General features: G+C 41.3%; 1 protein-coding gene across 1 annotated transcript in view; it reads right to left on the bottom strand.

Annotated features, from left to right (window-relative positions):
- sv2a (synaptic vesicle glycoprotein 2A) overlaps window positions 1-24,061 on the bottom strand; it is a 44,095-nt gene that overhangs the window by 4,839 nt on the left and 15,195 nt on the right. Inside the window, exons 2-12 of the mRNA XM_036135471.1 lie at window positions 23,001-23,757; window positions 12,944-13,124; window positions 10,547-10,698; window positions 9,034-9,167; window positions 6,962-7,051; window positions 6,776-6,883; window positions 6,525-6,613; window positions 5,553-5,717; window positions 5,179-5,312; window positions 4,584-4,790; window positions 95-254 (exon numbers count right to left, since the gene is read on the bottom strand). Of these exons, the coding sequence (XP_035991364.1) occupies window positions 95-254; window positions 4,584-4,790; window positions 5,179-5,312; window positions 5,553-5,717; window positions 6,525-6,613; window positions 6,776-6,883; window positions 6,962-7,051; window positions 9,034-9,167; window positions 10,547-10,698; window positions 12,944-13,124; window positions 23,001-23,610 (2,030 nt within the window). The 5' untranslated portion in view covers window positions 23,611-23,757. The remainder of the gene's footprint in view (window positions 1-94; window positions 255-4,583; window positions 4,791-5,178; window positions 5,313-5,552; window positions 5,718-6,524; window positions 6,614-6,775; window positions 6,884-6,961; window positions 7,052-9,033; window positions 9,168-10,546; window positions 10,699-12,943; window positions 13,125-23,000; window positions 23,758-24,061) is intronic.

Genomic DNA, 24,061 nt, shown 5'->3' with positions numbered 1-24,061 from the left:
AACTCCTCTGACATCATCCAGCACATGACTCAACAGCAGCAATGCTGCCTTCGGGGTGTCGGGGAGAGTTCGGCGCATGCCTAAAATCACCCACCTCTTGTGAGACGGATAGAGCTCGACCGTCAGCACATCCAGGGCGTTCCAGGAGGCGATGCTGATCCCACCAAACAGGCAGAGCAGAGCGATCATGGCTGACTCGCTGTTGCCAAAAGACAGGAAGAAACAGCTGATGCAAGAGATGACGCTGGAGCCGGCTGTGAGGAAAATGGGCAAATAGAGAGACACGGTGTGATTACTGTCGACAAGTCATCGTAGGAAAGTCCCTCTGCTAACAAACACATATTTTAAATCTTTTAGAGATAAACCCGTTATTTTAAAAGCTTAACAAAAATATTTTCCTGTTTAGTTTCTCTTTACTAAACAAAAGATTTTAAAAGGGGGTCTTTACTGCGGGGTAACAAATTAGATGGGAGCAGTTTTTAATGGAGATAAAAGACTGATGTTTTAAAAGGATTTGCACTGAATAATAGGCCAAACACCATTTTTTTGTTCTTTTTGTAATATTAGAGCCAAAATGTGTTGCAGAACATTTTGTACCAACCATGCATCAGTGTCTACCCAGCAGGGGGGCATTTGTTGCTGCCTTGACAGTCGAATAACTGGATGTAATTTTATTTTATCCAGCTCATGGTCTGCTGTTGAATGACATGATGTAACTACAATAAACAAAATTTACCGGCAGGAGGTTTATCGTGGTTATAGGTTGAATAGGAGTCATGATTTGACTTATATACGGGACAGTAGGCCCAAAAGCGGCTCGGAAATAAAATTAATGAAAATCGGGTTTAATAAAATGTTTTCATAAACTTTACAGTAATTTACAGTCTAATTAAAGGTGAGATTATGACCATTTAATAACTACAAAGAGCAATAAACATACATGGCTATAAAATGAGTGGTACATGGGTAGAAAATGGAAGAATGAAAAGATGAAATGGCAAGGGTGATCTCCTGAAATACTAAAGTTGTTTTTGCCAACAAAGCAGGTACAGATTATGATCATCTAAAACAAAACCTTTCCCAGAATGCAAGGCAAAAAAGCGAACCATCCCAGAGACTGACTCAAATGGTAAATGGCCGGCACTTGTATAGCACTTCAAGTCCTGAGGACCCCAAAGCACTTTACACCACATTCAGTCATTCACACGTTCACACGCTGACGGTGGTGAGCTACATCTGCAACCACAGCTGGCCTGGTGCAGACTGACAGAAAGCCAGCCTGCCATACAATCAGTGCCATCAGGCCCTCTGACCACTGCCAGCGAGTGAAGTGCCTTGCCCAAGGAAACTGAGACCGTCAGAGCGGGGGTTCAAACCAGTTGCAGGACAAACTCCCAAGCTCCTGTGCCACTGTCGCCCACAGTGACTCAAGAACTGAGACATTCTGTTCGACATGACGGGAGGGGGAAACAATTTTTGAGAACAATTGTGCATTTCAACAAGTTTGTGCAGCTCTAACAAAACAAAAATGCAAAGAAATATCAGCAACTTTCTCAAAGAGTTGTGTCTTTATTGAGGCACCCCCTAGTGCCTCAATAAAGACTACCGTATGTGTCTTTATTGAGGCACTAGGGGGTGCTGTTGCTCTCCGTGGATTAGACGGAAGGCCTAAAGCATTTCCTTTTTTCATTTTGATGGTAGATTTGATACATTGTCATGGTGATTATATTTAATGCCATTAAAAGGTTTGCCTGATGCTTCAAAGGAAATACGAGCACTGGTGTGACGTTAACAACTCTCAGGAGTTATTATATCTTATGCTGTACAAAAATGTACAAAGATGCATTTTTAAACTCCTAAAAGTTGACATCTATGTCTTTCACCCTTCGTGTTTTATTAGTTAACTGTAGGTGCAGTTTATCTTGTTTGTGTTGTTGGAAAAAATACCACAGGAACAGCAACAGGGACAGCTGCGCCAGTGAACTGGCAAAAAAATCCCCAAGACACTGGAACGAGAGAGAATTATTAATGACTTTGCCCTCTACCACAACAACAGGCGCACCATCCTTCTAAGAAGACATTTGATACTAAAATGAAATGATATCCACTCAAAGGAGCCCAGGGACAGACTGGAGGGCCGTCCAGCATGTACCCTACTACATGTCCAGTGACTGCTGGAGAAGGGCACCAGATCCCCTGCAGTCCTGCAAGATTAAGCAGGTATGAACGATGGATGGATGGATGGATGGATGGATGGATGGATGGTTTACCCTACAATGAGTTATGGTGCTGCAGACCAAGTTTATTTTTGTTGTAATAAATTACTTGCAGTGGTCTTGTAATTCTATGGCGTCCTTGACAGGCCAAAGGCCGTCTATCTACTCATTAGGCACACTGCTGCCCAATGAGTTGGTGATTGTAGGGTATGGCATGTTAAAGGTGTTTCAGAAAAATGTAGGGGGGAAAAAAATTCTGGTGCCTCCACTGCCTACATGGTTGGCGAGCCAGCCAGGAGGTACAGCAGTTGCAGTGATCTCCATCATCCTTTGGATATAAAGCAATACCTGTAGACATGATCTACATTGATAATATTCAACAATTATGTCATGATTTAGGTTTTTGTTTGTCCTCTCAGCCACCAGTCATCTTAATTGGTTCTGCCTGCTACAACCACTAATCAGTCCTAACCAGATCACCTGTCACCCATATATACCTGCCTCATCCAACTATTCCCTGCCAGAACATCTTGTCTTGTTTCCACGCCTGCATGTGTTGTTTTGGCCAGAGACTTTGCTTTGTTTTGCCGTGTTATGCCTGGGACCGGTCCTCGCCCTGCCTTCGCTAGACTCCTAGCTAGTGCTTGTGTGCGGCGCCTGGATACTGTGATTCGCTTTGCTCACCCTGGGAACACGTCAACGGCTTCAAGTCTGGTTCTGCCTACAGTTTCTGGTAAAATCTGATTCCGCTGGCAACTCCTGCTCAGTCTGGTTCTGCCTGCTTCTGGACTGTTCTGGTTCTGCCTGCTACCCCGTCTACATCTTCTGGTCTCCAGCCCGTACCTGCCTGCTTACCTCGTCGCCTTCTCTAAACATTTTAAAAGCAAACTCTGTGTCCAGCTTGAGTATCGGGTTCCCAGAGCAACATCCTTTACACAATTCGTTTTCAAATTTTATGAAATATTTCAAGAGTTATAGGCAACAACATCAGTGGTTCTTCACTGAAAATAATTATTTCTTTTTTTACAACAGAAATGCGTAAGCAGTGAGCCCCTCTTCTCTTTGATCATAATAAAACATTTTATTCTCTGTGACATAAGAAGGATTAGAAGATACCAAATGACAAGACCCTGAATTAGGCACATCAAAGACCCAGCCTTGCCTCTGCTTTGTTGAGGAATTTGACATTTGGTACACGCACATGACCTCTCTACACTTATAAGAAAGCGAATCCACAGTCTAACCCCTACCTGATAGTATTTAACACAATATTTTCGATAATGACATGTTGTAGACCATAAACCTTTCTTATATTCCAAGTTATTGAATATAAGTTCCTTCAAAATAATTTCTAAAATCTATGTAATGGAAGTATTTCCAGAACCAAGCAGCTGCGAACAGTTGTGGGCATGAGGTGTTTTCAAAGTCACCATTTTGCCATAAAACAGCATGTTTTACATGCATTAAAGTTGCTGCAGTTCAGAGCTTTCATGGGAGACTCCAAATAAACAAATCTCTGAAGCTAAATAATACTCCTCCCAATCTTAACCGCAAAACAAGTTGGTGGAGCTCCCCAAAGTATCAGGCAATTTCACAGTTTCTTCTGCTTGGCAAGGGAACTGAAATGCATTTGCATATTATAATTAAAGCTTATAAATTGAGCCATTTACTAGTCACGGATGACTACAGCATTCATCCCTGCTTGCTGTTTTATTCAAGGGCCGTTTTCCTTCTAAATACATGCATAAAATATTATTTTAATCTGAGCAAACAGCACTAGTGCACTCAAGCTATTTCTATGACTTCATAGTTTGCACATTTTCTTTAAGGAGTTCAAATGAAAAGCTCTGATTTACTCACATTTGTCAAGCCATTGTAACAGCACACAATTCTGAGGATTTCAAGTATTGGGATGAATTAATGATAGACTGACACACATAAATTACCACAACATTTGGTGGTAATTTATGTGGGCTTTGAAACGTTGCAAACCTAATACATCCAGTAAGGGTAGGACATTATGAAGTGTTAGTGCTGTTTTTAAACGTTTTTCTAAATGCATCCAAAACTCATAATTTAAATGGGGCTGATCTGCACCAGTGCTGTGGGAATTTATTTTAACATGTTTTGTGTGAGTTTTGTGAGTTACACAAATGCACAAGCTCTGGTTTGCTCAAATTTAGCAAAACACGAGATAACACGAGTTCAAATGTTTAAAATCACTCTAATTTGCAATTATTAGTGGCTATATTAAAAAAATCTCAAAAGTAGAACGTTTATTCACATCAACTTGCTCACTCTCCCTCTCTCCTTCAACACTTTCACCTGACCAAATGTTGCATAATGTTGCCCTGTTCTCCGTCTTACCAAGCATCCTCAAACGTCCAATCTTGTCCATGAGGAGCGCAGACACGATATTACCTGGCAACACTGCCAAGGTACCCAGGAAGCTGACGAAGTAGACCATGTAGGCATTATTTTCATCACTGACGTCACTGAGCAGGCAGCCTTCCTTGTTGTGCAGGAAAGTGCTGTTTATGAGCTTACAGTTGATCAGACGGTATTTAAAAAGATCTGTCAAAGTAGAAGGGGAGGGAAAAAGAGGGGAACAGGAGTGGGGTGAAGAGGAGTCGTCAGTAACACATTCATGGTAATAAAAAGAGCCCCCTCTTTCAATTATATCAGAACGTGATAAAAAAAATAGGTTAGGTCTTTACCAGGGTCTGCAAGTAATTAATTTTAACCAGCATAAACACACCAGATTTCATAGTCATTATTGATCAAAAGAGACCCCACAATGGGAAAAGTGTTTGTTAAAAACACAGCCAGTAAAACATGAGTTAATTACGTTCTAATATTATGGTAGATGTATAGATCCCTCATTGGATGTACAAGCAGCTTTCCAGCTTTATTTAATGGCTATAAAGTAAAGCATCAGTAAGTCTGTGTGTGAACTTCTCACCAGTGTTGTAAAAGAGGGTGGCAATAAATGTGCAGTTCTTGAAAAAAGTGTTGCTGGAGGTGATATCCTCAAAGTAACACTCTTCAAACAGCGAATCTTCGAACACCATAGATCTCATTTTCATATTCATAAACCTGCAAGCAATAAAAAACAAGCAGTGTCTCTAAATTCTGATTATTAAACATATTCAAGTCATCAGAGTTACTTTAGATCAAATCAATACTGACAATTAAAACATCACAAAATCTGTCATTAATATTACTCTTTGAAAATGAATACATCTATGAAATCTTTCATTATTTCACGATAGAAATGATCTTTCTCCCTTTCACTTGCCCCTGGGAGCCTCTAATAGGAGAGAACATCAGACTCACTTGTCGCTGAAGTACTGCCCCTGACGGTGGACCTGGTTCTCCAGAGTGAAGTTAAAGGTGACATGTTCTACTTTCTCCTTGACAAAGACCTTTGTACGCGAGGCGTACTCTTGCTTTTGCAGGTACTTGATCATGTCAGGGAACCACACTGTCAAGCCGTAGTAGCTGGAAGAGGAAAAAAGTAAATTAGCCCAAGCTGTAGAAAACGCACAGAAAGATTTTTACTTTTTACTGCACGTTCAAAAATGAGCCCCAAAAAAAACTGTGACTCACAGAATTTTCAAGCGACTTTAGAAAAAAAACAAGCAGAGTTGTTGCTACTAGCTATTAGCAGTAGCGTGGTACCAAATACATTGAGGAAATGTTGACATTGTCACATTTATGATACTCTACGGATTCTGTAGTAGTTACTACATGCTTAACGGCGAGGTTGTTTGTAATTCATCACTGGATGATGCGCCAGTGTGAAAATCTTACACACTGCTTTAAAGGAGCATACCACAAGTCTGCCCCCTGTGGCAAGAAGTTGAAATTACGCCAGTGTTGTGCATGTGCATGGGAGAAAAGGTAAAACATCCTCCGCTGAGATTGCACAGGTCTTTTGTTTAGAGGCATAATGTCTTCTTAGGTAAGAAAGCTATAAATATTGACGTTAGCCCGTGTTCTCTTGCTATTCCATCAATGGCAGCAGAGACTCAACAAAGTAGCAGAGTGAACAAGAGCATATAGCGCATCACACCCAGAGAATACGACCCAAATCATTCATAAACTGACTAATCCAGTCTATAAAGGCAACTGTGGTAAATAAATTGTAAGGCATGCATGGGGAAAAAAATTATAATTAACCTTTAAACTTGCGCAATGCTCCTTTAAGTCCAACAAAATGCACCAAGCTGAGAGTTTCTGACACAACTTTGATGAATGTGTCAGTAAGTCCTGATAATTCAACCTGGTTTTTCAACCCGGGCTTACCTGAAGGACATGGAGAACCACACGGCCATCATCATGTAGGTGGTGCGCCGGTACTCAGGGGAGAAAATTGTTTGGAAATTTCTCCACACCTGAAAGAATACAAGAACACAGAGGTACTCATGAAATAATAGTTTGCTGAACAAACAATGAGAGGATATCTCTGAAAATCTGTTGATTGAAAGAAATAAACATATTAATATATTTGTTTCTCTTTTTGCTGTTCTTCAGAATATGAAATGAGGCGTTCTCACCTGATGGAAAAGTGCGGAGAGCTTTAGCCTCCATTTCTCATGCCAGGCTCCACTATCGCCCATGTTCATCAGCTCATCAAACTGTTTCACCGTTTTAATGGTGGTCACCTGGCAACAAGAGATCAGACCTTTTAATACTTACATTTTAATTAATGTTCAACATTGCTTGTGCTGTTTGAAACTTACAGAGAAGACCCTTTCTGGGTAACCCTTGGCCCTCATGTTGGTGTCATGGACCTGCTTCAGAATCATCCACGCCTCGTCGTGTTTCCCATTCTGCAGGAGGTAGACAAGACAACTAGAACGTTACTGAAGGACCTTCTGTACGGTGCCATCGTTGCTGCTGTCTGAAAATCAGATATGAAGCTGAAGGCGCAAGTTCAATCGAAGAAACTCATCGCCTGCCTCCATTCAATCAGAGTCCGATACGCCTCTGATGTGAGCCAATCAGCTACGAACCGCACCTCCATGAAGCCAATCAGCATCCCACGCTCATCTTAAAAGCAACTTCAAATCCACGTCTCAGCCTGCTAACCAGCAAGCGCAAATGGATTGCATGTTGGATTTCGAATCAGATGTCCGATTCAACCCACCCCCAACCCCTTCTCCACCATCATAGCTGAGTTCATCTAGCTTCCAAGACGTTCCTCCATCCTCAACCCATCAGAGTGTTTTCTCCCTTCAGTCTTCATCACTCCCTATCGCCTGTTATTGGTCCGGCAGAAGACCACCATGTTGGGCCCGGTTCTGCCAGAGGTTTCTTCCCAAAGGGGAGTTTTTCCTCTCCACAGTCGCTTCAAGCTTGCTCATCATGGACAGTTCATGCAAACCTGTGTTTATCAAGTTGGACATCTATCTTAAACAGATCACCATATGGACTGAACAAACTTCTTCTATCTCCACTCCACCACCAGTTTCAGACCTGGGGGGAACATACCTGTTCTCATACATCTACTTATGCATATTAAAGTATAATTCAGCATTAATGTTCCTGCCGAGGTCTGAGCGCCAAAGACTTAAAGTATTGTATCAATAAAATCCTTCTAATTGCCATTTCTTTCTCTGTGAGTTTTTCAGATTGAAATAAACCAACGTCTATCATGATGTAAAAATTAATAAAAACCTACTGGATCTCAGCGGGATATTGTAATTTTTTACATTTTCTCTTTTTTTTGTTTTATTTGTTTGAGGAAGCAGAGCGTGGGGAACAAGCAGTTGTCAGTCTCACTCAGAACAATTCCTGAAGCACAATAGAGAAAAATTTGATGTTGGATAGAAAGATGGATTTTGTTTATTATTACAAAACCTAACGAGAGGACTAGGCACTGCGGCCTGCAGCTCCAGGGCCTCAACTGGTTGGATCACTTTGGCTAAATATGATAAAGAATCAACTAATGTTTATTATACATAGATATTAGAACTGGTTGATAATTCAATAACAATATATATCAATCGATCGCCAAATATTGATGATAGAAAAAAGGGTCAAGAAAAAGTTTAATAGAATAACAGTTTTCCTCCTTTTGCATTCTAGCCATGTAGGTTAATATTACAGTCATTACATCCTCCCAACCAATCACAACGCAGATCCAGGAACTAAGCTCCGCCCCTTTTAAATAGTTCAGAGAGCACATGTTCTTTTTTCTTTTTAAAAACCTGCAGTTTTGGTAAAAAGTTGGTTGAATAAAGGGTTAAGTTTGAATTCAGTGTTTCTGTATCTAAAAATGAGTCACTAAGCAGCAGCATAAAATGTCCAGGGCTGCACTTAAAATATATGTTTTGAATTAATTGATAATTATCGATATTGATCAATATGATTTCTATTTTATCTTTTTTTTCGACATCGTCCAGCCCTAATAGCTATAAAGGTAAATGCATGTTTTAGCATTTTTTTCTTGTCATTAGTTTGGAAACCATGTCTTTTTTAAACATAATATCCACATATGTCTCAGAAGAAAATTTATACATCCATATTTTTTGCTAAACTTTTATCTTTCTTTACTTTAAAACCTCCAAAATATAAATAAAATGGTGTTTATTTGAAAAAAAAAAAAAAAAAGCAATTATAGTACATATATTCAACAAAAATCATATAGCTATCTGGATTTACACCAGATATTTAGTGTGCCTTATAATCCAGTGCACTTTATGGTCTGAAAATTACGGCAGTACTCTGTTTATTGTGTTTAATAAGCTGCGATTTATTTCTATATTAAGCCCATAAGGTTTAAGCTTTGAGGAGCGAGTTGGCAGCTCACCTCCAGGTAGAAGCGCGGACTCTCAGGCATGGTGCTGAGGGCACAGATGGCGGCCACAGACGGGAAGGCGCACACCAGCACAAAGACTCTCCAGCTGTGGAACTGATAGGCCGAGCCCATCTGAAAACTCCAGCCTACACATGGAGAGACAAGGAGGGGAAACTGAAACCAAACTTTACCTGCAGATCTCCCTTTGAGCTTACTGGCAGTCTGGTAAAAAGTTTAACTTAAAAAAAATACAGAGCCGCTTTTTTGACTTTCTAAAAATGATCACATGACCCCCAGAGAGAAACAGGCCCACAGATCCTTCTCCATACTGGTCTGTGGATCTGAGGCACTTTTCCAGATATCCATATTTTTTTCATACCAGACCCACTGGGTATGGCAGCTGCTGAAAGCCTCCATCTAGTCCGAACTGGCCCACAGACATGGTTCAGGTACCAGTTAACAGCTCTGGTGCATTTAGGAAGCTCCACATGTTTATGTTGGTTGAAGAGAAAATACATTTTCCTCCCATGTTTCCCAAATACTCACATGCAGGTTGAATAGAGCGATTTTTATAATGGGATTCTGTCTCTAACCCAACAGCAGACGTAGGAATGTTCAGAGTAGAAACGATTATTTTCACAACACATTGTCATATGTTGAGGGTCACCAAATATGACAACGCGTGTACTGTCCAGATTTCACTGAGAAGCTCTATGTTCACAATAATCAGCGGGACATGATCATTCTTTATAGAGTAATATTGCAAAAAAGACTGATTCCCTTACCAATAAAATTCAGTTAAAAACATTTTAAATAAATATCTAAGTCTGCCAGAAAACTGACAAGCTCAGTAGCCCCCCCCCCCTCCCCCCTCCCCCCTAAACGTTTGTTTAAATAATCAACATCTGAAATCACAGTAAGCATGCCCAGTACACTCTCAGTAGACAGCTGTGGGGCACAAATCATACGGCCCCAAGCTTGGATCGTCCAATCAAAATGCTGGAAATACAGACGTTACGTTTACGTTCTGCTGCACAATGAGCAACCATCTAGTGTTGGTTGTCCTTAATGGCTCATTGAAGGATTGATGTGAATCTTCTCTCTTCAATAAATTAACAATATTAGTGATCATTTATGTATAATTTTATGTATAAAAATTTAATTACATTTAGCTTAAATAAAATGGATTTTCTAGTGTGTTGGTTTATGCTAATTTGTCAGTTTAATTTAAAATTGATCAAAGTCAGGTTTTATGCATCACAAATAAAATAGCTGCTGCAAATAGGTGCTGAATTTCTGTGCCCCACTGAACTTATAATGCCAGAGACGCCACTGGTCCAGATGCCCGACACTGTATAAAGATAATTACAGCCCCAGAGTGAGTGACAGAAAAAAATAAAATAGATTTAGGAACCATTTGTAATGTATGAAATGTTTGTAAAAAGGGATCTTGGTTCATCGGGGAATCCTTCCATGGTAAGTACAGATTGTGAACGTGACGCAGAGACCCGTTTGTTTCTCTCACCGTAGTGTGGGATGATGGCCCAGGCCATGGCGGAGGCGTAGATACCACCGATCATCCAGAACATGCAGAGCCAGCTCAGGTGCTCTCCACGCTTCTCCTGGGCAAGGAACTCCGAGTAATAAGAAAACACAATCGGGATGGAGCCACCGATGCTGCGGAGTAACGCAGAGAGCAAGACCTCTTTAATTTATTGAAGGTAGTATAGTAAAAGAAAACCAATTGATAAATAAATACATATAAATACATATATATTTATTTATTTTTAAATAGGTATATTCATATGCCTTTGTATATCTGAATATCTGGAGCGTGTAACAAAAGAAATTTCCCTCTGGGATTATTAAAGTATGTCTGATTCTGATTCTGATGTTTTGTATCGGGAAACAAGCCACTTCTGAATGACAGATTACTTATATAAGTTATATAAGTTAACGGTTTTTAAAATCCCACCTGCATCACTAATTTCATATTCATTCCATGCTGTAGACCTTTTTTTCTTGCATTTCTTAACAACATCAACCAATAATTGTTCTGTTACAGGATGAAGAAACATAGACCTGGGATTATGGTCTCTTCTTTGGTTTCTGATTCTGAAATACGCAGAGTGACTCAGGAATATCTTCGGAGAACTCCTGTCCCAGAGTTACAAAAAACTGATTGACGTGGTTAACAATTTGATTCTTATATTTCTTAATTTCCTTGTTAAGGAACGCAGCCAACGAGGTGATTAAAAGATGAATTTTGTTCTTGTGAGTAAGATAAAAGTAAGACCAGTTTTAATAAGTAATACACAAGAAGTGTACAAAGGGGAAATTTGTTAATTTTTGTTAAAACTTTAGGTGGCTGGTTGTTATACTGTAAAAGTGAAAGTAGGGATTTAAATATTCTTTGGTTTTGGTAAACATAACCATTATAACGTTAATTATAGTGTTGTAAAAAAAAATAAAAGCATTTGACACTTAGCAGATTTCTTTATTTTTGCTGATCTGAAATGTTCCATTTCAGCAAAAATAAAGAAATATAACCTGAATAGATGAAAAAAGCAGTATTTAAAAAGATTATTTCATTGTTTAAGGGGGGAAAGCTCTCCAAGCCAACCTAGCTCTTTGTGAGACAGTAGACCTAAACCCCATGCAGCTTTTACAATTCTTTACCGTGACTCCTTTCCATCTCTGGGAAGGAATATGCACCCACTCTTCTCTGCATGTATTCAGCCACATATGAGGTTATTGCTAAGCATGAACAGCCTGTTTCAGTCTTTACTGAATTTGAGTCAGACTTTGACTAGGCCACACCCAGACCATAAATTTGGTTCCTTTAATCACAACAGGCCGTTCAGTTCTGAAGAAATAGAGCCGCTCCGGACCATCAGACTACCATCGCCATGTTTAAATGTCAATATGATGGTTTTTTATTTTGTAGACTGTTGTTAGTTTTACACCAAAAGCAATGAGACTCACACCTTCCAAAAAGTTTTACTTTTGTTTCGTCAGTCCAAAGAACATTTTCCTAAAAGTCTTGGAGATCATTAAGATGTATTTTTGCAAATATAACATATACCTTTGTGTTAACTAAGGCCAGCACTGGAAACTCTTACCAGGAGGCCATTTAGCTCTTTGACCTGAACTGAGGAAAGGGAGACCTGGAGCTTTAGATGTTGTTCCTTTTGTAGCCACCTGGATGAATGCGCCTGCAGATTATTGCTGGTTGACCAGCCACTCCTACTAAGGTTGACCTTGGTTCATGTTTTCACCATTTGTGGTTCTCACTGTGGATCCAAAGTCTTAAAAATGGCTTTGTCAGCAGACTGATAAACATTAGTAATGTTATTTCTCATCTGTTCTAGAAATTCTTTAGATCGGGTCAGTGTGTCTTGCTTTTTTAGATCTTTTAGCCTATTTCCCGTTGTCAGGCAGGTCCTATTTAAGTGATTTTGTAAGACAAATCGGGCTCTAACCAGGATAAGATGTGATTGATCACAGCTGATGATTTCTTTTTCACACAGGGCCCGGTTGCTTTGGATATATTAGACAGTAATATAAAACATAGACTGTTTTACAATACTGCACACAATGACCTAAGTCTTTTACTGGATATTTTAACATTCATTTTGACATTTTCAGAGAATTTTACAAAGGTAGCCTCATACATTTACATCTTTACTTAAAACTTCAATAATACAGCTGAAGAAAGGAATTCATCACTCCAGTCAGAACAAAATCTGTCAAATGTTTTTTTGCACGTCAAGTACATCACATAAGAGACGTGCAGCACCATTTTGTGAGCGCTTTTCTTTCCCTATTTTGTGATTTTTGGCACTTCACTGCTCATCAAATCAGCTGCTGTTCATGCATCGCAGTAGCGGTGACTCCCTGCGTGATTCATCCGCCTGCTTACCCGACGCCAGAGGCCAAGCGGCAGAAAAGGAAGGAGCTGTAGCCCTGGACGAAGGATGAGAAGAAGGCAAAGACGCTGTTTATAGAGAGGGAAATGAGGAGGGTCTGTCTCCGGCCGATCCGATCAGCCAGGCCGCCCCAGACGAAGGCTCCGACCATCATCCCCAGGTACACGATCAAACCTGAGGGGGGGAGAAAGGAGAAGGCGATGAGGACGAGGACAGAGAGCTGGAAATGACTGAAAGAGATGATAAAGAGATGATAATGAGTTGTTATTCTCCAATAAAAGCATGTCTAGAACCTCAAGGCCTCACTTTCACTCTCATTAGATTCCTAATGTGCTGTAAATTACCTCCACCGGAAACCTTATTGGACTTCTATAAAGATTTGCACCAGCGAGGAAACATTGCAGGAGAATTGAAGCATAACCCTCTGAAAACTGAAAAGCTAAAACTGCCGAGGGGCATTTAAATCTGATTTTATGATTGAGTGAAATCAGAAATGAGAAAAGCTGATGATTGTCAAAGGTCCATCACCAATCCGTTTGGTTTAGGTTTTTTTTTTATATGAATCCGGTTAAAAATGTACTCTAGTAGTTACCCAAAGGAAAACGTTGCTAAAGAGAGGATCCTCAGACCTCTCAGAGAGCTCCTAAGTCTGCCTAAAATTATCTTAAGAGTGATTCAGATATTTGCTGAGAGAGTTTATAATTTTCATTTTTTTTAGCTGTGACTTTTCACCAGTCCTAAGTGATGTGCTCTAATTTTAAAATCTGGGAAAATGATTTCAGACTATTGGCTAAGGTTGCTTGTTTCACCCACTGCTGTTTATTTGTACTGAATTTGATCAGTTTTAATCGTGCTGTATTAGTTGTAGTAGGTTTATCTCTGAATGTCTCTCTATGACATTCCCACTAAATTTGCACAGTCAGCAGGGTGGCTGGGAATTCTCTTACCTTTTAGAGGCCTCCTGGGAAATAACATAACTTATACACTTTTAGGGGAAACACAAATTGTCCTTTATTGTATTGGAAAATATTTAAAGTCTTTAAAGTTAGAACCCAGTAAAAACCATAAGAGCTTTAAAATCTGCAACCCAGCTTGTAATTGTCATTAAAAACCTTCTAGTTTATAATGTTATTGTTTGCTTTTTGGTCCTAAACAACAAAACCAGTCAGAAGGATCCAGTCAAAACGAATCAAGCAAAGAGGAAAGCAGCTGATTTGCATCAGTGGATCCAGCAGCAGCAGGATGAGGGAACAGAACCTGATCTGACGACGTAGAGATCCTGTTCTCCACTGCTGCCGGAGGAAATGGAGCAAACCTTCCTTCCATCCAAGGTGGTGATCAGACCACCAGGGTTTGGCTACCAACAAGGCCGCTCCCCTCCCTCAGCTTTAGTACAGCTAGGCAATTTATGGGGAACACTGTCACAAATATATTTAAGCAGGGCAGAAGGATCAATTTGTGGACCATCAAGTACAATAGGTAACGTGTATCTGTCATTTTTCTCTCCATAGAAGGTACACCTGGTCTGGTGTTCTGTTAGCTGTGACATCATCAGGGGAGGCAGATCATCCTCTATTACCATCTAACATAGAAAGTACTCCTGGGTCAATGTGAGCTTCTGTGCTTTCTGTGTCTCTGCTCTGTCTTCTCTAAGCCCCAGTGGGTGGAGGCAGATGAGCGTTCACACTGAGCCTGGTTCTGGTTCTGCTGGAGGTTCTCCTCCCTGTTAAAGGGGAGTTTTCCTCTCCACTGTCGCTTCATGCATGCTCAGTATGAGGGATTGCTGCAAAGCCATCAACAATGCAGACGACTGTCCACTGTGGCTCTACGCTCTTTCAGGAGGAGTGAATGCTGCTTGGAGAGACTTGATGCAACCTGCTGGGTTTCCTTAGAGAGGAAACTTTCTCACCAACCTGGAGGATCTGATGGAAGCTGACTTTGGAAAGAACCTTGAGAAGACATGTGTTGAGAATTGGCGCTATATAAATAAAACTGAATTGAATTGAATTGAATAGCCCTTAGAGCTCGTTAATGCTAAAACTTTTACAAAAAAAAGTTTACTTGATATGTCACAGACAAAAACAACTGGAGTCAAACAGGCATGTTGGGGAGGAGTGAACTGGAAATCATGTTACAGGAAATGTTCTGTTGTTATGGAGTTTTATGTTTCCCCTCTTGTTTGCTTCATAATAAAACCTTTGTTGTCTGGAGCACCTGACCCAGCTGAGCACATGAATGGACGCAATCAGCAATAATTCAACCCCCAAATTACACGATCATCAAAAGCAATTCAGTTGAAATTAAATGTTTATGGGAATCATCTAGTTTAAAGGGGGAGGGGGGGTACATTGAACTGATGCTGTTGTTTGGTTTGGCCAAAGAAACTATTTTCTTCATCATGACTGAAAAAAACGTGGAAATGAGAAATGTCTGTTGGTAAATGCTGCTGACAGCGTTAAATCAGAGAGAGGTGGTGTAAAGTTTGCTTTTTTAAAAGTCCTCCAAACATCTCAGACGGAAGAGACCCTGAATAATATCCTGGGTTTTATCACCGCTGAGCAGGCAGGTAAACAACGGAAACCAGCAGCGCGGGGACTCAGGTGCTAACGTGACTCACGTCCCGTCCGCTGATCCAAAGCTGCCGCTCTAAATCTACATGACTCTCTCCTACACTCGCTCACATGCCGCCAGTTCTCCACCGACATCCTGTCAACAGCGTCCACGCTTCCTGATGTCTCACCGACACGTTGGTGCTGAGACCACTGAATGAATAAGTAGGGAAGATGGCATTTCACTCCACCAGGGGACATCTGCATTTAAATCTCATTATCGCCTGTCTGAAATAAAATGCCAGCAAAGCATTCATCTGTGTCGGATCCTTTTCCTCTTAAATACTTTTAACCCTCAATAAACCCCAAAACTCAATCCAAATAACCCGGTGTCCAAACTTAGGTCCATTTGAGTGACAGCGATGTCCCCTAACTCAGGTCAGTTCTGCATGAAAACGCAGATTGGATGTTTGGTCAGCGTCTTCCAGTGTGCGTTATATATGTTCAGGCTTTTACACCCGTAGATACACGCTGCTGTGCTCTAAATCTGTAGACAGATGTTGTTGATCAAAGGCAACTTCCTACTTTAAACCTAACAATAAAAGCTGCAAACTCAGTGATCAGCCATGAAGACTTAAAGCTTTTGCTGAATTATCTGCAAAGACCGGTTCTGCAGATGTACATTACTTCCTCTCAGTGACTTTAAAACACATCTCTTAAGTCAGCATGCTGACATAAACTTTTTTATTTTATTAACCTACAGCATAAAGCTTGCGGCACTTTCAGTGAGACAATGATCAGACATACAGTCTTAATCAGACATTTTTCCATCAGCATGTTGGTGCATTTAATTGTCTAGCAATGCAGAGCCCAACAATATGCAAAGATTATTAGATAAACTGATAAATTATAGTGGATAAATTCACTTTATTGTGAATTTATCCACACTGTAAGTAAGTAAGCATGGAGAATATACGGGAAACCAAAACGTCTCGGCTGATTCAGGGAAGATCATCCCGCACTGTTATCCTCCGTTCAAGCTGCCATTCAAAGGTCAGCCTAACAACTCTGAGGTAGATTAGCTGAGCCGAGCACCGAGGATGGAAGCTGTCGACCTTAATGATCTCAACAGGGATGTCCTTGCTTTTCAGATAAAAAGTGTTTTGAAGGCATTTACTGAATTAGTCGTTTTCCTCTTTATCTACAAGTGACTCATTCAGTCTGAGAGGAAACCTGCAGCTCTGATCTCACAAAGAAGGTGACTTTTTACTTCTTTCTTTGATCGATTGCAGGAGACTCTGCATTCGTGAACAAAAATTATTCATTTAAAAGAAGGTTTTTTTCATCTTTATTTGAAAAAAACAACTACTACACACTATAGACTTTAAATAGATCAGAAAAAAATAAATGCTTGTGTTTTCCATATTGAGAGAAACAGCAGAAAGTATCCAAGCCCGGCTCATTCAGTAAGAATCTCTTTGGATCTGGCTGTGGGCTGCGACTCGCTGCAGCGTTGACCCGTCAACCTTTCACCAGTCAGTGGAGCCGCATCAATATCTGTCCTGCTGTCGTCACTGCTAGGCTGAGCCAGGCGGTCTTTTCAGTGGGATGTAGCGTCAGAGATAAGAGGTGCTTCAGTTTATCTCTGGTTGGAGTCTAACTCAAGTTCAAAGCTCGTTTGAATCAGGAATCTTGTTTCCTTTAAGATAATATAGTTTAATGTGCCAACGACCTTCAGAGTTAGTGATAACATCCAGGCACAAAGGTCCTGAAGCAGCAAAATAGCTCGAGACCTTCACAGCCAGTAAAGCCTACAGAGCTTTAGATGCTGCTCTGGAATCTTCTGGGACTGCCTGGATAAGATGTTGATGCACTCTTGGATTATTTGTGGTACGGTTGGTACCACAAATAATCCACTGTTCAATGTGTCCTCCAGTTGTCATGATCTTTGGGTGTTTGTGTTTTAATTTTGTGACGTTCCAGGATCATGTCGTCTTTAGCTGTTTATCCTTTTTGTGTGTATTTATAAATTGAGTGTCTAGTTAGTTTCTTTATGCTCTTCTGTCTGCCCCAGTTAATTGTTCTCTCTCAGCCTACGCCACCAGTTAATTAGTAGATGCCACTCACCTGTTTCCCTTCACTCCCAGCTGTATTTAAGTTCTGGGTTTTTGTTCTTTCATTGTCATGTTGTCTGTTTTCCTCACTGTTCATGAGTTCCTTGTAGTTTTTGTAAGTCATTCATTAAAATATTATAGTAATTATTGTGTCTTGCTGCCACTAGGGTCCTTCACCACAAACCCTGACGCCTGACAGGTTTCCAGGGTTTCCTTTTTTCAACTCTGGAATATTACCTAAATTAGAAACATTCTATCCAGGAGTGATGCTGAAAAACTAGTCCATGCATTTGTTACTTCAAGGCTGGACTATTGTAATTCTTTACTATCAGGAAGTCCACAAAATGCAGTTCAAAGTCTTCAGCTGATTCAAAATGCTGCAGCAAGAGTTCTGATGAAAATCAACAAGAGGGATCATATTTCTCCAATTTTAGCTTCCCTTCATTGGCTTCCTGTTAAATCAAGAATAGAATTTAAAATTCTCCTTCTAACCTATAAAGCCCTTAATAATCAAGCTCCATCATATATCAGAGCTCTGATTACCCCGTATGTTCCTAACAGAGCACTTCGCTCTCAGACTGCAGGTCTGCTGGTGGTTCCTAGAGTCTCTAAAAGTAGAATGGGAGGCAGATCCTTTAGCTATCAGGATCCTCTCCTGTGGAACCAACTCCCAGTTTTGGTCCGTGAGGCAGACACCCCGTCTACTTTTAAGACTAATCTTAAAACTTTCCTTTTTGACAAAGCTGATAGTCAGAGTGGCTCATGTTACCCTGAGCTATCTCTGCAGTTATGCTGCTATAGGCTTAGGCTGCTGGAGGACATCAGGGTCTATTTCTCTCTCTCTGCTGAGTTCTCCTACTGCTCTCCAATCTGCATTGTTTGTTGTTATTTCATCTTTTAACTTTTTGTTCTCTCTCTTTTTTCTTCTCATAGAAGGTACACCTGGTCTGGCGTTCTGTTATCTGTGACATCATCCAGGGGAGACAGATCATCCACTATTACCATCTAACATAGAAAGTACTCATGGATCAATGTGTGCTTTCTGTGTCTTTGACATGTGTTGTGAATTGGTGAAATATAAATAAAATTAAACTGAATTGAATTAAATTGGGTGATAATGGTTCTCACTGAAGCTTGTTGAAAGTCATAAAGCTTAGAAAAAGCCTTGTCACCATTTCCAGACTAATAGAGGTCAGTGGCTTTAGTTTTCATTTGTTCAGGAAGTTATTCAGATCATGGCATGATGTAATGATTCCTAAGACATTTTAACCTACTTCTGTAGGCAGACGGGTCCTAGTTAAATTAAGTTAGCGTTTGATTTAACAAAGGAGCTATTTTCACATAGTGCCACCTTGCTTTAAATGGATTTTTCTCTAAATAAAATAAATTACTGTTCGAAAACAGCTTTTTATCTTTACTCAGATTATCTTTGTCTAATATTCAAACTTGTTCGACGATCTGGAATATTTTAGACCCCCAAAACAGAAGTAGAGCAGAAATCTGTAAAGGAGCCTTTCACAAATTTAAGGGATTATATTTCATAAATGAAGCTTTTCCCAAACAGCAGCGATGCAGAAAAAATGGAGAAACGAACTGGAAAAGGTGTTAAAGAGAAGTGGCCACGATCTGTGCTGAGCTGAGCATCTCAACCGGAAGTGGTGGGAGGAGGAGATGAGAGCATAAAAAGAGTAAAAGGAGAGAAAAAGAAAGGGGAGGGGAGGACAGCGGCGAGTCAACGCTGTGACAGATCTCCTCCAGGCATGAGGATAGTGGATTCATGTGGATGTGTGTGGGGGTGAAAGTGAAAGAGGAAAAAAAAAAAACGTGCACCACTGCACTGGGACTGTTGAGTCTGTGTGGATGGAGGGGAGCTCTATTAATAGCTGCTTTCCTCCGTTCTGCATGCAGAGATTTTTAACTGAGGGAAAATACAGTTTCTATTCATTCAAAGGAGGCAGAGGTCTGGGTAAATAAAACTAATGCCCCGCTGAACCCTTTTTTAGCTTCTAAAACATATAAAATAAATAATAAAAAATAAACATTAAACACAAGCTGTTTCCTAATTAGCTTTTCTACTCAGACCCTCACTGGCACTTACAAAAACTGTTGCTAATTATAGCAAGGTAGTGAAAGCAACCAATCAAATTTCCTTGCGCCAGCCTGTCCCACAGGAACCAGTAAATCAGACGGGCCTAGTTAGATCTGCCATCTTGTCTTCGTCCCATCTGTTTCCCTTCATCCATGATTTCACCCACTGAGTCCGCGAAAAGGCCAAGCAAACATTAAAACGCAGAAAGGTTCCTGAATGCTGCAGCAAATGGACGCAGCAGCAGCAGCTTTTTCCTGAAAATCAAACCAATCTTCACTGCAGTGACTACACCCAGGCGATGCACGACAGCTAGTAGGCCTCCAGAAGGACAGAAATAAGCATAAGAAATGGTGAAATTTCCAAAACATCAACAGCATTTAACTTTGGTTTGTTCCAGAAGTATGTGCAGAACTTCTGATGCATCTATTTCTAACAAACTGGCAATGGCAGCGGCAACCAGCAGCTTCACAAGAAGGGCAAATCAATGACAGCCAGTGTGTGTTTCCTCCGGCTCACTGAGCATCACGATTTCATTAAACTGTCCCTCTGAACTCTGTTAGTTTTCTTACTTCATTAAACAGCCCTGAATGTTCCTCGGAAACGTGCGTTTCTCGATTAAAAATAGACGGTCGTGTTTTTCTGTGCGTTCCTCCTCTCAGGGATCGTCTGAAAGCCTGTCTGCTGTGAGCGGCGTTAACATTCAGCAAGCGTTCATGCAGCTCACGCATGTGCAGAGGCTTCTCCGCTGTGTGCAGCCGACGTTGCATGCAAACAACGCACGGTTCCAGCAGAGAGCTTCGGGTTAAAGACCGCGTTTAGACTGCGTGCTGACGGAGCACACAGGAGGGTGGGGGGGGAGGGGAGGGAACAGCAGGAAGTCAGAGGATGCAGAGAAGTTGGAGCAAAAAAAAAGAAGAAAGCCTCTTCGGCAATGAGTCAGACGTGTTGCGTAACAAGCGAAGGAGAGGATGGAGGCCGGTCATGTCTCCTAACTGAAACCTCCACCCATGAGTATTCCCTGCTTCCTTTAGAGGGGGCAGGGCATCGTCTGTCGCTAGCGATTCGCCACCCCTGCAGATTGCTGCAAGAACTGACGTTTAATCTAAACATCGTGGGGACGTCAGCAGCAACACTGACGTTAAAAGCTCCCCTCAGAACAAAATGTACGATGAAGACGAAAAAAGAGTGGCCAGAAGTGCTCATAAAGCCATTTCTGGTTTTAAACTATTCCTGAAATTAGTTTTCCCCTGTCTGTGCTTGCAGAACCCCCTCAGCTGTTCTAAGTCCTCCTGGAAAACAGTTATAATACGTCTTGATATACCCAGTCCTGTGGAGCATCCCCAAAAACTGAAGACCACAGCACAAAGTTAGTGATGAAAATAACAAAAAGGACCAAAATATTAAAACATAGACAGAAATATACATTTAGAAACTAAGCAATTAATGAATAAAGTTGACAATTATAATGAAAAATAAGTTATTAAAAAGAGGAATGACTAAATAACCTGATTACAAGAGGTGATTTAATTACTGCTCACAATTATTTGCTGTATTTTGTGCATTTCTTTTATGCTTATGTATTTATTTCTATTTTTATTTTTTAATGCAGTCCTCCATATACCTTCAGTATGGAATCCACGCAAAGTTTTATAAACAAGAACCCGGAGCAGAGTTAGTGATCTTCAAGACAAGCTCAAACTAAATATTGCTAGTTTATTTTTTTAACATTCCGTTTCCAGTGACATCTTTCTGAATGTAATGACTCCCTTCTTTACCTCTGATTTAATGTATTGCTATGCATTATGATAATGATAGTGGTATTCTTTGCTCTTAGTAAAATCCTTTCAGCACAGGCTGGTAAGTATCATTATTTTCTGTTTGTGGCTTTTTTTGTTGGTAAAGCACTTTCTAAAAGAGTTCTAAAAATAAAATGTCATTAAGTGAATGCAAATTTCTTTGTAAATGCAAAGAATAATTCATCCTATTCAGGTCTATAAATACTGTGGGCTGCTCAGGCGTTTTGAACATTAAAAAGAATTGCCCTAATCTGAGGCCCCTGCTGGAGGGCTACTCCCTGCAAGGGAAAGCCGCTCACACCTCCATGTTGCGCCTGAGTTCCTGATCTTTGCTTTTTTTCAGAAAATGCAGGTTTTGTGGGATCCTCCGGCATCTAAGGGTTTGAGTTTTCTGATTCAATCCAACACTGTTAGATTTAGAAAATTAACCATAGGGAAACACAAAGACACACAGCAGAAGCAATCCTGCACACACTCATACCTAAAGGAAATATGGAGTAACCAGTTAACCTAACATGTCATGTTTTTGTATGGCGGGAGGAGGCCAGGGTACCGTAGAGAACCCACACATGCACAGGGAGAACATGCAAACTCAACGCAGAAAGACCCCAGGCTGGGATTCAAACCTGGGACCATCAGTGGTAACAACTGGGACACCATGCGTCGCTTGTACAATAATCCTCAAAGCAGTTATATGTCTTGTCTGTTTGCTATTAAAGATACACTGTGAATGGGAGGCAATGGTTAAAAAAAAATATGGCATAAGGGACAAAGATTGTTCAACGTAGTTTGAAAAGACACATTGAAGACCAAAGTAATGCAAAAACAAAAATAACCTAAAGGTGATTTAGGTCAATACAGAGTTATCATACTATATGATGTAAATAATCATGTTTTCCAAACTGACCAATAGGGAACAAAACTGTTATCCTTGATGTGCATCTGGTTCCTGTGCAGCTACTGACAGATGACCATGTGGTGCTGGACTCTGATTAAACATAAACCCGCAGGGTAGGAAAAACAATCCTGGAGTCTTCAGCTTCCACTCAGTGCAAACAGAGAGCCAGCCATGATGCACACAGTGTGGGGAAGGCAAACAGCGCACACAAAGGAGAGACAAATCCAACACTCCCTCTCAGATCCAGAAATCAAACAAACACACAATAAAACAGGTGAACTGAGGCTGATCATCCTGCGTGCCAGAGAGTTTGACTTAGAACAAGCTGGCGGTTCGGCTCGTTGGGTCCTGAACGGCTGCAGCCTCACAGGCTGTAAACCTGAAAAATTGCTGGGAGAGGAGCTGTACAGGTATTATCGTAGATAACAAGGGGATAAAATGTGAAGAGGGAGTGTAAACTGCCATAGAAGGCACTAAAGTTAAAATAAAGAGTCAATAGAGAGCAGGCAGGCTCAGTAGACCAGAGAGATATAAGGGATTTCCTGGAACACCACTAGAAGCATATTTTTTCAGTCTAATTGGAAGCAAAACGCTGTCGTCTTACCCAGCATGCCTTTGTTTGGCTCCGACAGGCACATGTCCTTCTCCGCACTGGGAAGAACAAAGCCGACCACAAAGATCTCCACGCCGTCCGCCATCAGCGCCAGTCCCAGAACAAAGTAGAGTGTCCACTGGAACTTGCCGTGGCCACACTCCTGCAGGATGGTCTCGTACTGCTGGGCCAGCTCCTCCCGATCCTTCTTCACCTCGCCCTCAAAGGCCGACAGGTCCCTGAACTGCTGGGCCTCGGCTACTGCCAGCCCATCCATGCCGCCTGCCTTCCCAGAGTCGGCCCGTGGAATGCCCTGGTACTCTCCCTCATAAATCTCATCATCTTCGTCGTGCCCTTCGGTGGAGTCACTGTGGCCCTCGTCATCGTTGGCTCGGCTGTCGTTCCGATAATATCCGCCATCGTTGCCCGGCACACCTGCATAATCGTCGTCATCGTCTTCCTCTTCAAAGCGCTTGTAGGAGCGCTTGACATACTCATCCGCCATCTTGTCCACGCCGCGTCCTACCTTCTTGCCCACCTGCTTCTTGGCAACTTTGGCAATGTCTTTGGCGCCGCGGATGAAGTCTGAGCGGCCATCTCGGTAGCGCCCGTCGTCGTCCATCTTGGATGCTCGGAGGTGGTGGAGAGACGCTGCAGAGAACGGGGGAGATCAGCACATGGGTGTGCGCTGGGGATTTCTGCGGACTGATCCAAGCAGGACCCTGGACAGCTCCCTGCACTGCTGCTGGTCGCCACTCAGACACCAAACCTGCAGAAAAGCAAAGAAAGAGAGCGAGTTAGCAGCCGCCAGGGGCCTGTGAGTCCCATTAAACCTGCTTAGCCGTGAAATACAAATGGTTTGACATTTACTGGACATGTTGTCTAACTTTAAAACTACCATAGCATCTATACCTGGTGCCCACGGGCCCCATGTTGGTGACTCCTGGTCTAAAACTATCCTGAATTTCCCCATCGTAGGATAATAAAGTGTCTTTCTATTCCATTCTAACCGGCACTGCTTTTTAGGACATGACGGAGTGATTAAAGTGTACAAAGCAAAAGTTTTGTGTGAA

The sequence above is a fragment of the Fundulus heteroclitus genome, chromosome 3 (genome assembly GCF_011125445.2).
Source record: "Fundulus heteroclitus isolate FHET01 chromosome 3, MU-UCD_Fhet_4.1, whole genome shotgun sequence".
NCBI classification, from domain to species: domain Eukaryota; kingdom Metazoa; phylum Chordata; class Actinopteri; order Cyprinodontiformes; family Fundulidae; genus Fundulus; species Fundulus heteroclitus.
The sequence above is the reverse complement of the archived record's forward strand: the minus strand, read 5'-3'. Positions and strand labels throughout refer to the sequence as shown.